The sequence below is a fragment of the Oncorhynchus mykiss genome, unplaced genomic scaffold (assembly GCF_013265735.2).
Source record: "Oncorhynchus mykiss isolate Arlee unplaced genomic scaffold, USDA_OmykA_1.1 un_scaffold_190, whole genome shotgun sequence".
Classification (NCBI taxonomy): domain Eukaryota; kingdom Metazoa; phylum Chordata; class Actinopteri; order Salmoniformes; family Salmonidae; genus Oncorhynchus; species Oncorhynchus mykiss.
This window is the reverse complement of record NW_023493676.1, coordinates 327,379-341,321: the sequence shown is the minus strand read 5'-3', so window position 1 is coordinate 341,321 and position 13,943 is coordinate 327,379. Positions and strand designations below refer to the sequence as shown.

General features: G+C 43.0%; 1 protein-coding gene across 1 annotated transcript; it reads left to right on the top strand.

The window, feature by feature from the left end:
- The first annotated feature begins 2,185 nt into the window (after positions 1 to 2,185).
- LOC118947712 (zinc finger protein with KRAB and SCAN domains 7-like) lies at positions 2,186 to 10,627 on the top strand. The gene is made up of 4 exons (XM_036972714.1): positions 2,186 to 2,802; positions 3,147 to 3,244; positions 3,380 to 3,557; positions 9,354 to 10,627. Exons 1-4 carry the CDS (start codon positions 2,472 to 2,474, stop codon positions 10,067 to 10,069), a joined length of 1,323 nt encoding a protein of 440 aa, XP_036828609.1. The 5' UTR covers positions 2,186 to 2,471; the 3' UTR covers positions 10,070 to 10,627.
- The last annotated feature ends 3,316 nt before the right edge of the window (positions 10,628 to 13,943 follow it).

The window sequence follows — 13,943 nt, the reverse complement described above, 5'->3', positions numbered from 1 at the left end:
GTCAGGTACAGCTAGGTACAGCCAGGTACAGCCAGGTACAGCCAGGTACAGCTAGGTACAGCTAGGTACAGCCAGGTACAGATAGGTACAGCTAGGTACAGCTAGGTACAGCCAGGTACAGCCAATACCCTCTTTTTGATTGGCAATTGCAAGATGACATCCAACCGTTCCCTGGAGAGGCGCCCTGGGCATGGACAACATTAATATGTGTGTAACTCTTGTCCAGGGCTGTGAGCAGACCTTTTGGGGGGCGTATAAGGGTAGGCAACAACACATATGCCACGCTGATCCTTAACACGGGGGCCCCTCAGGGGTGTGTGCTTAGTCTCCTCCTGTACTGTAATCACTGGGGCCAAGCTTCCTGCCATCCAGAACCTATATACTAGGCGGTGTCAGAAGAAGGAAAAAGGCCCCCAAAATTTGTCAAAGACTCCAGTCACCCAAATCCTAAAATGTTCTCTCTGCTACTATCATGTATCCTACCATGACTATATCCAACCCTACTCAATGTGTTGTCACTATCATGTATCCTACCATGACTATATCCAACCCTACTCCATGTGTTGTCACTATCATGTATCCTACCATGACTATATCCAACCCACCTCCATGTGTTGCCACTATCATGTATCCTACCATGACTATATCCAACCCACCTCCATGTGTTGCCACTATCATGTATCCTACTTGGCTGAAGCTTTGATCCAGTGGAAGAAGTATTGAGGAGCAGGGAGGTTAAAGGTCAGTAAAGTCCTATTAAATCATTTTATTTTTATTTATTTTTTATTCCCTTTTTTTTATTTTCTCTAATTTCATTTTCTTTGTTTAGTTTTTCCAGGTTTCTGTCCCTGTTTCCTGTTTTTCTCCCAAAATGTTTTCAGTTATTTATCATTTAAAATCTAAGACATGTTCATTTTAATGTGTAGATACCCTTTAATTCAAGTGACACCAGCAAGAGCCTTGCTTGGTTAGTGGTGTCTCTGTAGCACACATGTGATTGCAGAGTTTGCTGAACAAATCACAACTGGATTGATGCAAATAATCATGATATCATTCTGCCAGGTAGGAACAGACTGCTTTGTTGTTAACATTTAATTGACAAGGTTTGTGGGAAAGCTTTTTCATCAACCAGAAGATGGTTGTCATTAGCATCATCGCTAACAGCTACACATAGTGGTAGACTGCACTCAGACACTACACACCGTCATTGGTTCCCGAGTGGCGCAGCGGTCTAAGACACTGCATCTCAGTGCTAGAAGCGTCACTACAGACCCTGGTTTGATCCTGGGCTGTATCACAACCGGCCGTGATTGGGAGTCCCATGGGGCGGCACACAGCATCGTCCGGGTTAGGGTTTGGCCAGGGTAGGGCGTCAATGTAAATAAGAATTAGTTCTTAACTGACTTGCCTAGTTAAATAAAGGTTAAAAAATAAATAAATAAAAACAGCTACTCATAGTGGATCATTAGCATCATCGCTAACAGCTACTCATAGTGGATCATTAGCATCATCGCTAACAGCTACACATAGTGGATCATTAGCATCATCGCTAACAGCTACACATAGTGGATCATTAGCATCATCGCTAACAGCTACACATAGTGGTAGACAAATGCACTCAGACAGGGGCATTTCTGGGCTGTTTCCTCTTCAGAAAGTTAAGGAAAATACAAATCACTCAGGCGAATTTAACAACGACTTGCAGACAGTGGGTTCAGAATAACTGATGAGAAAAAAATAATACAAATTATACCACCACCATAAAGGGCACTTCAGAGACAGGAAGGACAATGGGGCATCTTTCTCTACACAGGTAGAGGCATATCTGTCCATGTTGCCTTTTACAAAGTGGGCACTGCTTCATGTGGCAACAGCAACACTCACCTAAATATCCCATATGCCACTGGGTGAGAGAAGTTTTCATTGTTTTTGGGCACCATTATGTGAAGTGTTGTTAGTGAGGAGCCTTGGTCAATTTAGCTCGAATATGCCACCCTCTTCAATCTGCCACCTAATCCTGTCTAATGGGCAGGTCAGCCCTGGAGTAAAGTATTGGCTGTAAGAAGTAAGAGAAAACAACATCTGGTTGTTTTGAAATGACTACTTATGGTAGTGCTTTCCAGAATAAACATTGTAATTAATACTTTTCCAATCTGCGTTAGCCACTCCAGTCAGCGGGAAGCGATGTGAGTCTTTCACGTGATGCTTCTTGCGTGACGTATAATCTAGTGGACGGAACTGGAAGCGTCCTCAACAGCGACAAAGGGTTTCTGATTCACCCACCGCGGTGGTTTGCTAGCGAACGTAAAACATTGATGCTCTTTAGACCAATCTTGTGTATATTACTCTTAGTGTTTAGAACATAATTCTGTTTACGTTATGTTCTATCTACTAGTTCATTTAAACGTGATTTGCTTGTTAAATTAGCAAATGTGTTACATTGATATTGCACTAGGCTAATCGCTCGGAGCATGAGCTCACTAAGCTCGACGGAGAAAGAAGCTCTGATGAAAGGAGAGGAAGAATCTTTCAGGATGAAAAAGGAGGAAGAGGAGGCTATCACATTGAAAGAAGAAGAGGATGATATTACAGTTAAAGAGGAAGATGGGATTGTCAGAGTAGGAGATGGGGTTGTCAGAGTGGAAGGGGAGGAGGTAGAAGCTTTCAGAATCAAAAAGGAGGAAGATGCCATAACATTGAAAGAAGAGAATGTGAAAGAAGAGGAAGAACCATTTGGAGTAAAAGAGGAAGAGGAGGATATCTCAATAAAAGAGGAGGAGACAGAAGTTCCGATTAACACCCGTGAGTACTGTCTTAAACAGGGGCACAAACTATGCCGTTGTTGAACTAATGTGTGTTTTTAAAGGGGCATTCTACTGAAGTTCTACACTTGAATATGTTGTTCAGTACTGTAGGAATTGTTTAAGGGGCAATCTGCCATTGTTATAGGATTTCGATGTATTGAATTCTCATTCTCCATGTGGTCTATATTAAAGTTCCCCTCATCTAGTATAACAGGCTTTTAAAATTAAATATTGGTGCATCATTTCTACTTAAAATATCAAAGGGACGCAACAGCACCCATTTCGTTGATTGCAATAGAAGATCATAAGTTCACCATCTGTTTGATGTTCTCGTTCACACAGGAGAGAGACATGACTATGCTGGATCCTCTGGGGAGCCTCAACAACATCCTGATGCTGACGAGGCAGAGAGGAGTCTCTCCAGATCAGAACATCAGATGGTACAGCTTGGTCTGGTCTAGCATACAGCTTGCTCTATCGGGCTCTGGGCTGGGTTTCTGTAGAGCACTTTATGTCAACAGTGACATCAGCATCCATCATGATATGTCTCTGTGTCCCCTCTTTATCGTTACCAGGACAAAGCTAGCCCTTCCTCCCACCCAGAGTCCCCGTGTCGTGCCTCTCCCGGTAGCACCTTACTGCTGGGTATGAAGAGGTTGTCTGTGCTGCTGGTGGACTGCAGGAAAACAACGGAGCTGACTGGAACTGTGAGAGGAGGAGAAGAGAAGGAAGGATCAGATTTTACTCATAAAAGTAAGTGCTGTAGTTTAGTTTGAACAAATAAATAGATCTGCCCACTGGTATCTGTTCCCAGTAGGGCTGTCCCCGACTAATACAAATACAGCTTTGCAGACTCTTGGCATTCTCTCAACCAGCTTCACCTGGAATTATTTTCCAACAGTCTTCAAACCAAACTTTATTTGCCACATGCGCTGAATACAACAAGTGTGGACTTTAACGTGAAATGCTGAATACAACAAGTGTGGACTTTAACGTGAAATGCTGAATACAACAAGTGTGGACTTTAACGTGAAATGCTGAATACAACAAGTGTGGACTTTAACGTGAAATGCTGAATACAACAAGTGTGGACTTTAACGTGAAATGCTTACTTACAAGCCCCTACCCCACTGCTTGCCGTGGGGTAGCAAAGAAAACAGTCTATAACTTGGGTGACTGGAGTCTCAGACAATTTTAGGAGGAGTTCCCACATATGCTGGGCACTTGTTGGCTGCTTTTCCTTCACTCTGCCATCCAACTCATCCAAAACCATCTCAGTTGTCAGGACACCGTTAAACGGGTGTCCTGACTCTCTGCGGTCATTAAAGATCCCATGGCACTTATCGTAAGAGTAGGGGTGTTAACCCCTGTGTCCTGGCTAAATTCCCAATCTGGCCATCAAACCATCACGGTCACCTAATAATCCCCAGTTTACAATTGGCTCATTCATCCCCCTCCTCTCCCCTGTAACTATTCCCCAGGTCGTTGCTGCAAATGAGAATGTGTTCTCAGTCAACTTACCTGGTAAAATAACGGATACATAAAAAAATGTAAAAATTTCATTGGGTTGAGGCCGGTTGATTTGTGGAGGCCAGGTCATCTGATGCAGCTCTCTCCAAAAATCTCACATTTGGACTCATTAGACCAAAGGACAGATATCCACCGGTCTAATGTCCATTGCTCGTGTTTCTTGGCCCAAGCAAGTCTCTTCTTCTTATTGGTGTCCTTTAGTAGTGGTTTCTGTGCAGCAATTCGACCATGAACACCTGATTCACGCAGTCTCCTCTAAACAGTCTCCTCTGAACAGTTGATGTTGAGATGTGCCTGTTACTGGAACTCTCTGAAGCATTTATTTGGGCTGCAATCTGAGGTGCCATTAACTCGTCCTAACTGGGTCTTCCTTTCCTGTGGCGGTCCTCATGAGAGCACCTCATCACATCTTCTCTATACCAACTCTACCTTGTCACAACACAACTGATTGGCTCAAATGCATTAAAAAAGAAAGAAATTAACACAAATTAACTTTTAACAAGGCACAACCTACCCTAACCAGAAACCGTGGATAGATGGCAGCATCCACGCTAAACTGAAAGCACAGACCATCACATTTAACCATGGAAAGGTTACTGGGAATATGGATGAATACGAACAGTGTAGTTATTCCCTCCGTAAGGCAATCAAACAGGCAAAACGTCAGTATAGAGACAAAGTGGAGTCGCAATACACCGGCTTAGACGCGAGACGTATATAGCAGGGTCTGTATGTGGCAGGGTTTACAGACAATCACCGACTAGAAAGGGAAAACCAGCCACGTCGCGGATACCGCCGTCTTGCTTCCGGACAAGCTAAACACCTTCTTTGCCCGCTATGAGGATAACACAGTGCCACCGACACTTCTCCGTGGCCGAAATGAGTAAGACATTTAAGCGTGTTAACCCTTGCAAAGCTGCCAGGTTCAGACGGCATCCCAAGTCTCATCCTTAGAGCATGTGCAGACCAACTGGCTCAACATATTCAACATATTCAATCTCTCCCTATCCCAGTCTGCTGTCCCCACATGCTTCAATATGTCCACCATTGTTCATGTACCCCAAAAAGCAAAGGTAACTGAACTAAATGACTATCGTCCTGTAGCACTCACTTCTGTCATCGTGAAGTGCTTTGAGAGACTAGTCAAGGATCATATCACCTCTACCTGACACCCTAGACCCACTTCAATTTGCTTACCGCCCCATTAGATCCACAGACGATGCAATCACCATCATACTGAACTACTGCACTATCCCATCTGGACAAGAGGAATTAGAAATAAGGAATAAGGAATAAGAAAACTGTTCATTGACTGTAGCTCAGCATTCAACACCATAGTACCCTTCAAGCTCATCATTAAGCCTGGGTCTGAACCCCGCCCTGTGCAACTGGGTCCTGGACTTCCTGACGGGCCGCCCCCAGGTGGTGAAGGTAGGAAACAACACCTCCACTTCGCTGATCCTCATCACTGGGGCCCCACAAGGATGCTTGCTCAGCCCCCTCCCATACGCCCTGTTCACCCATGACTGCGTGGTCACACACGCCTCCAACTCAATCATCAAGTTTGCAGACAACACAACAGTAGTGGGCCTGATTACCAACAATTACGAGGCAGCCTACAGGGAGAAGGTGAGGGCCCTGGGAGTGTGGTGCCAGGAAATTAACCTCACACCCAACGAAAACAAAACAGCTGATTGTGGACTTCAGGAAACAGCAGAGGGAGCACGTCCCCATCCACATCGATGGGACCGCAGTGGAGAAGGTGGAAAGCTTTAAGTTCCTCAGCCTACACATCACTGACAATCTGAAATGGTCCACCCACACAGACAGTGTGGTGAAGAAGGCACAACAGCACCTTAAACCCTCACAAACCTTTACAGATGCACAATTGAGAGCATCTTGTCGGGCTGGTACGGAAACTGCACCGCCCGCAACCGCAAGGCTCTCCAGAGGGTGGTGTGGTCTGCCCAACGCATCACCGGAGGCAAACTACCTGCCCTCCAGGACACGTACAGCACCCGATGTCGCAGGAAGGCCAAAAAGATCATCAAGGACAACAACCACCCGAGCCACTGCCTGTTCACCCCGCTATCATCCAGAAGGCGAGGTCAGAACAGGTGCATCAAAGCTGGGACCGAGAGACTGAAAGAAGATGTTTATCTCAAGGCCTTCAGACTGTTAAACAGCTTCTATCTCAAGGCCATCAGACTGTTAAACAGCCATCACTAGCACATTAGAGGCTGCTGCCCTATTGGCATAGACCAGAAATCACTGGCCACTTTAAGGAATGAAACACTAGTCACTTTAATAATGTTTACATATCTGGCATTACTCATCTCATGTGTACATACTGTATTCTATGCTATTCTACTGTATCTTAGTCTATGCCACTCTGACATCGCTCGTCCAAATATTTATATATTATTAATTCCTTTACTTTAGACGTGTGTGTATTGTTGTGAAATTGTTAGATATTACTTGTTAGTTATTACTGCACTGTTGGAGCAACAAGCATTAAGCCGCAATAACATCTGCTAAACATGTTTAACATTTGATTTTACCTCATGAAGATGGTTGAGAGAATGCCAAGAGTGTGCAAAAAGCTGTCATCAAGGCAAAGGGAGGCTACTTTGAAGAATCTCAAACATAAAATATATATTTCATAGTTTTGATGTCTTCATTGTAGAATAATAATGTAGAAAATAATAAAAAATAAAGAAAAACCTTGGAATGAGTAGGTGTGTCCAAACTTTTGTCTGGTACTGAATATATATATATTATTATACCTAATGGTACTATATACTGAACAGAAGTATAAACGCAACATGTAACAATTTCAACGAGTTACAGTTCATATCATATCATATAAGGAAATCAGTCAGTCAGTAAGTCAGTCATTGTAAATAAATTAATTCGGCCTATGGACTTCACATTACTGGGCAGGGGAACAGCCATGGGTGGGCCTGGGAGGGCATAAGCCCACCCACTTGGAAGACAGGCCTACCCGCTGGGGAGCCAAGACCAGCCCAGCCAATGAAGCTGTCTGGGTGGCAGGTCAATGTGGAGGTCCTGAGCTGGCTGTACGTGGTCTGCGGTTGTGAAGCCGATTGGATGCCAAATTCTCTATAATTAATTGAATGTTAATTTCTGCCTAAGCTTATGGTAGAGAGATAAACATTCAATTCTCTGGAAACTGCTCCAGTGGATATTCCTGCAGTCAGCATGCCAATTGCAAACTCCCTCTGAGACCTGCAGAGTCTCCCTTCTTGATATGCCACACCTGTCAGGTGGATGGATTATCTGCTGCAGAGGAGAAGTTCATTATTCAAATTGCAGCACAAATAACTGCTTCACAGAGTAGAAGTAACAGACATCAACATGTTCAGAGGAGACTGTGTGAATCAGGCCTTCAATGTTGAATTTCTGCGAAGAAACCCACTACTCAAGGACACCAATAATAAGAAGAGACTTGCTTGGGCCAAGAAACACGAGCAATGGACATTAGATCTGTCCTTTGTCCAAATTTGAGATTTTCGGGTTCTTTGTGAGACACAGAGTAGGTGAACAGATGATCTCTGCATGTGTGCACCGTGAAGCATGGAGGAGGTGGAGTGGGGGTACTTTGCTGGTCACACTGTCTGTGAATTATTTAGAATTCAATGCACACTCAACCAGCATGGCTACCACAGCATTCTGCAGCGATACGCCATCCCATCTGGTTTGAGCTTAGTGGGCCTATCATTTGTTTTTCAACAGGACAATGACCAAACACACCTCCAGGCTGTGTAAGGGCTATTTTACCAAGAAGGAGAGTGATGGAGTACAGCATCACATGACCTTGGCCTCCACAATCACCCGACCTCAACCCAATTGAGATGGTTTGGGATGAGTTGGACCGCAGAGTGAAGGAAAAGCAGCCAACAAATGCTCAGAATATGTGGGAACTCCTACAAGACTGTTGGAAAAGCATTCCAGGTGAAGCTGGTTGAGAGAATGCCAAGCTGTCATCAAGGCAAAGGGTGGCTACTTTGAAGAATCTAATATATATTTAGATTTGTTTAACACTTTTTGGTTACTACATGATTCCATATTGTTTTTTCCTAGTTTTGATGTCTTCACTATTATTCCACAATGTAGAAAATAGTAAAAATAAAGAAAGACCCTTGAATGAGTAGGTGAGTCCAAACTTTTGACTGGTTCTGTACATTCAATTCCCTGACAACAGCTCCAGTGGACATTCCTGCAGTCAGCATGCCAATTGCCCGCTCCCTCTGAGACATCTGTGGCATTGTTGTGTGACAAAACGGCACATTTTAGTGGCCTTTTATTGGCCCCAGCGCAAGGTGTACCTGTGTAATGAGCATGCTGTTTAATCAGGTTCTTGAAATGCCACACCTGTCAGGTGAATGGATTATCTTGGCAAAGGAGAAATGTTCACTAACGGATGTAAACAAATTTGTTCACCAAATTTCAGGTAAATAAGCTTTCATGCATGTGGAAAAATTCGGGGATATTTTATTTCATGAAAAATGGGACCAACACTTTACATATTTATATTTTTAATCTTCCCAAAATATTTCATTCTTTTTTTTACTTTACCCAAAATATCGTGACATTAATGATAGTCAAAATGTTAGAAATGTGTGAACTTCCCTTTTATTTCTTATTTTATGTTTAAGGAAGTGTGTAGGTCACATTCTGTATCATACAGCTATGAATGTTATATATTTAGAACCACCTGCTTGATAGGAATCCAGCGATGTCCGTGTCATAGGACTGTCTAGTGTTTTGTGTTCTGACTTGTAAAACAGAATTAAAAATAAGTAATGTAAACATATCAGTAATTACCAGGATGCTCTACAACATTTGTTTTAAAATCACACCGAGATTGTTTTAAATTATGAAATGTTTGAAAACTGGCCTCGGGTTATTGAGGGATCTGATTAAACCTCATAAGGCAGTTTTATCATGTGGAGATTTCATTCATGTCTCTCTTTAAATAAACACTGTCTTTGGCAGGAGGAAAACCAAACTCGGCGGAACCAGAGACGTCCAAACCAGCAAGACAACACTTCTGCTCCCAGATTGGAAAGAGTATTACCAAATTAGGAAGCCTGAAAAGACATGAGAGGACACAACGAGGAGAGAAGCCACACAATTGCGCCCAGTGTGGAAAGAGTTTTAACCAGTTAGGAAAGCTGAAAGTTCATGAGCGAATACACACAGGGGAGAAGCTTTTCCATTGCGCCGAGTGTGGAAAGAGTTTTAACAAGTTAGGAAACATGAAATCTCATGAGCGAATACACACAGGGGAGAAGCCTTACCACTGCTCCCAGTGTGGAACCAGGTTTACCAAGTTAGGAAGCCTGAACAGACATCAGAGGACACACACAGGGTCGAAGCCACACCATTGCTCCCAGTGTGGAAAGAGTTTTAACCAGTTAGGAAACATGAGATCTCATGAGCGAATACACACAGGGGAGAAGCCTTTCCATTGCTCCCAGTGTGGAAAGAGTTTTAGCCAGTTAGGAAGCCTGAAAGCTCATGAACGAATACACACAGGGGAGAAACCTTACCACTGTTCCCAGTGTGGAAAGTGTTTTAACCGGTTAGGAAAGCTGAAAGAACACATGAGACTGCACACAGGGGAGAAGCCTTACAAATGCTCAGACTGTGGGAAGACATATTACTCATCACAGTCACTTAAAAGTCATATGAAAATCCACACAGGATAGAATAATTACTTCTAGTGTGTAAATTGATATTTCACATCTCATTGACTTAAAATTCATCAGAGGACATACACAGTGCTCCCATTATCTGTGTGTCATTCCTCCAGCACTACAGATAATCAAGTGATATTTGGATGTGATGCATTAGTTCCATTGTTGACATTTGTGTTGTTGGCCCACTGATGATTTAATGACATGAAACTGTTCATTGACGCCTCCCACTGTATGAATAAATGTTGTTTCCACGTCATTTCAACTAAATAAATCCATGTGATGATGTTAGATCAATGTAGAAAACTGATTGGATTTGTAAAAAGCATCAACATAAGGTGATTTTTTTTTATTCACTGAACTTGCAATTTAAATCCAATGACAAGTGACATTTTGTGTTGATTTCGTGTTGAATTCACTTTAGTTGACGAATCAAAGAAATGTAAATAGAAACTAGATGTTGAACTGACGTCTGTGCCCAGTGGGCTGGTTTGAATAAGCAGCAGGTGTTGAATCTGATGTATCAAATACTTATGTCATGCAATAAAATGCAAATTAATTACTTAAAAATTATACAATGTGATTTCCTTGATTTTTGTTTTAGATTCCGTCTCTCACAGTTGAAGTGTACCTATGATAAACATTACAGACCTCTACATGCTTTGTAAGTAGGGAAATCTGACAAATCGGCAGTGAATCAAATGCTTGTTCTCCCCACTGTACATGATGAGATTATTATGGATGAGAGCCATATTATTTTATTTGTCAAATGGCAGCTAAGCATCTATCATCATGTCACCAGAAGAAGACCATCAAAATGTATTGGAAAGGAGCATCAAGCTCAACACATGCACTTTCACCACCCTGTGACGTTCATAACTTATTTCATCTGTAGCCTAATAAACTGCATGGTTTCCCAAATCGTAGTGGGAGGACCACACAACATATCATCGCGTGACTCCAAGTTAACTAAGATATGATCGTTATTAAATCAATATTTGCGCATAAAGGAGTTTCCACCGCTATTTCCTGCTCATACATTTTTACTGACACAAAAGGATCCCACCCTGTAAAATGAACAAACAAATTGCCTGTCTGGATTTATAAAATTGTAAAGGCATATCCTGTTTCCATCAGCCCGGTCATTACTTTTGAAATGGTTGGATCAATATCCACCTTCATGATGTGGATGAAGCCTGATTTGGAATGTCTGAGTCATTCTATCTGATGTCATAAAACACCCCTCTGATAATCAAGTGATATTTGGAATGTCTGAGTAGTTCTATCTGATGTCATAATACACCCCTCTGACAGTGATACATTTGCTCCATTGTTTCCATGTCAGTTGATTTCCCACTCTGATGATTTATATCTGACAGAGGGGCTTTAAAGGAATAGTATGGGGCCATCTTAGTGTGTCTTGAAATAAATAAGATTATTAATCATAAACTCCTATAGCAACAATACACTGCAGCTTTGACGTCAAGAAGAGAATGGGCTGATGGGTGGTGGTGCTACTCTATAGGTAAGGCTGTCCAATATGAATGTTCAATACACACAATAGGTTGATCAGTAGCCAGTTAGCTAGCTGCTACAGTCCAATATCAATGTTCAATACACACAATAGGTTGATCGGTAGCCAGCTAGTTAGCTGCTACGTTTTTAGCAACACAGCAGTTAGCTATCAACAAAGTCAAAATGCACTCCAGGCCTGGTGGTGGCAGCAGTGCACTACAACCACTGTTTACCGGAGCTTCCTGAGAGGACATTAATTAGCCTGTATATAGCTTGATTAACCACGGAGCTTCGTTTAACCTAGGAGCTTCCTGAGAGGAACATAATTAGCCTGTATACAGCTTGATTTACCACGGAGCTTCCTGAGAGGAACATAATTATTTATTTTATTTATTTTACCTTTATTTAACCAGGTAGGCAAGTTGAGAACAAGTTCTCATTTACAATTGCGACCTGGCCAAGATAAAGCAAAGCAGTTCGACAGATACAACGACACAGAGTTACACATGGAGTAAAACAAACATACAGTCAATAATACAGTGTAAACAAGTCTATATACAATGTGAGCAAACGAGGTGAGAAGGGAGGTAAAGGCAAAAAAGGCCATGGTGGCAAGGTAAATACAATATAGCAAATAAAACACTGGAATGGTAGTTTTGCAATGGAAGAATGTGCAAAGTAGAAATAAAAATAATGGGGTGCAAAGGAGCAAAATAAATTAAATACAGTTGGGAAAGAGGTAGTTGTTTGGGCTAAATTATAGGTGGGCTATGTACAGGTGCAGTAATCTGTGAGCTGCTCTGACAGTTGGTGCTTAAAGCTAGTGAGGGAGATAAGTGTTTCCAGTTTCAGAGATTTTTGTAGTTCGTTCCAGTCATTGGCAGCAGAGAACTGGAAAGAGAGGCGGCCAAAGAAAGAATTGGTTTTGGGGGTGACTAGAGAGATATACCTGCTGGAGCGTGTGCTACAGGTGGGAGATGCTATGGTGACCAGCGAGCTGAGATAAGGGGGGACTTTACCTAGCAGGGTCTTGTAGATGACATGGAGCCAGTGGGTTTGGCGATGAGTATGAAGCGAGGGCCAGCCAACGAGAGCGTACAGGTCGCAATGGTGGGTAGTATATGGGGCTTTGGTGACAAAACGGATTGCGCTGTGATAGACTGCATCCAAATTGTTGAGTAGGGCTATTTTGTAAATGACATCGCCAAAGTCAAGGATTGGTAGGATGGTCAGTTTTACAAGGGTATGTTTGGCAGCATGAGTGAAGGATGCTTTGTTGCGAAATAGGAAGCCAATTCTAGATTTAACTTTGGATTGGAGATGTTTGATATGGGTCTGGAAGGAGAGTTTACAGTCTAACCAGACACCTAAGTATTTGTAGTTGTCCACGTATTCTAAGTCAGAGCCGTCCAGAGTAGTGATGTTGGACAGGCGGGTAGGTGCAGGTAGCGATCGGTTGAAGAGCATGCATTTAGTTTTACTTGTATTTAAGAGCAATTGGAGGCCACGGAAGGAGAGTTGTATGGCATTGAAGCTTGCCTGGAGGGTTGTTAACACAGTGTCCAAAGAAGGGCCGGAAGTATACAGAATGGTGTCGTCTGCGTAGAGGTGGATCAGAGACTCACCAGCAGCAAGAGCGACCTCATTGATGTATACAGAGGCAATCATTTGAGAAACCAAGGCTGTTGAGTCTGCCGATGAGGATGTGGTGATTGACAGAGTCGAAAGCCTTGGCCAGATCAATGAATACGGCTGCACAGTAATGTTTCTTTTCGATGGCGGTTAAGATATCGTTTAGGACCTTGAGCGTGGCTGAGGTGCACCCATGACCAGCTCTGAAACCAGATTGCATAGCAGAGAAGGTATGGTGAGATCCGAAATGGTCGGTAATCTGTTTGTTGACTTGGCTTTCGAAGACCTTAGAAAGGCATGGTAGGATAGATATAGGTCTGTAGCAGTTTGGGTCAAGAGTGTCCCCCCCTTTGAAGAGGGGGATGACCGCAGCTGCTTTCCAATCTTTGGGAATCTCAGAAAGAGAGGTTGAACAGGCTAGTAATAGGGGTGGCAACAATTTCGGCAGATAATTTTAGAAAGAAAGGGTCCAGATTGTCTAGCCCGGCTGATTTGTAGGGGTCCAGATTTTGCAGCTCTTTCAGAACATCAGCTGAATGGATTTGGGAGAAGGAGAAATGGGGAAGGCTTGGGCGAGTTGCTGTTGGGGGTGCAGTGCTGTTGACAGGGGTAGGAGTAGCCAGGTGGAAAGCATGGCCAGCCGTAGAAAAATGCTTATTGAAATTCTCAATTATGGTGGATTTATCAGTGGTGACAGTGTTTCCTATCTTCAGTGCAGTGAGCAGCTGGGAGGAGGTGT

Excerpts from the sequence above, each read along its gene's own strand:
- LOC118947712 (XM_036972714.1), top strand. The coding sequence starts at position 2,472 with ATGAGCTCACTAAGCTCGACGGAGAAAGAAGCTCTGATGAAAGGAGAG. Across the intron at positions 3,245-3,379 it reads CCAGATCAGAACATCAGATG|GACAAAGCTAGCCCTTCCTC; the intron begins GTACAGCTTGGT and ends TATCGTTACCAG. Across the intron at positions 3,558-9,353 it reads ATCAGATTTTACTCATAAAA|GAGGAAAACCAAACTCGGCG; the intron begins GTAAGTGCTGTA and ends TGTCTTTGGCAG.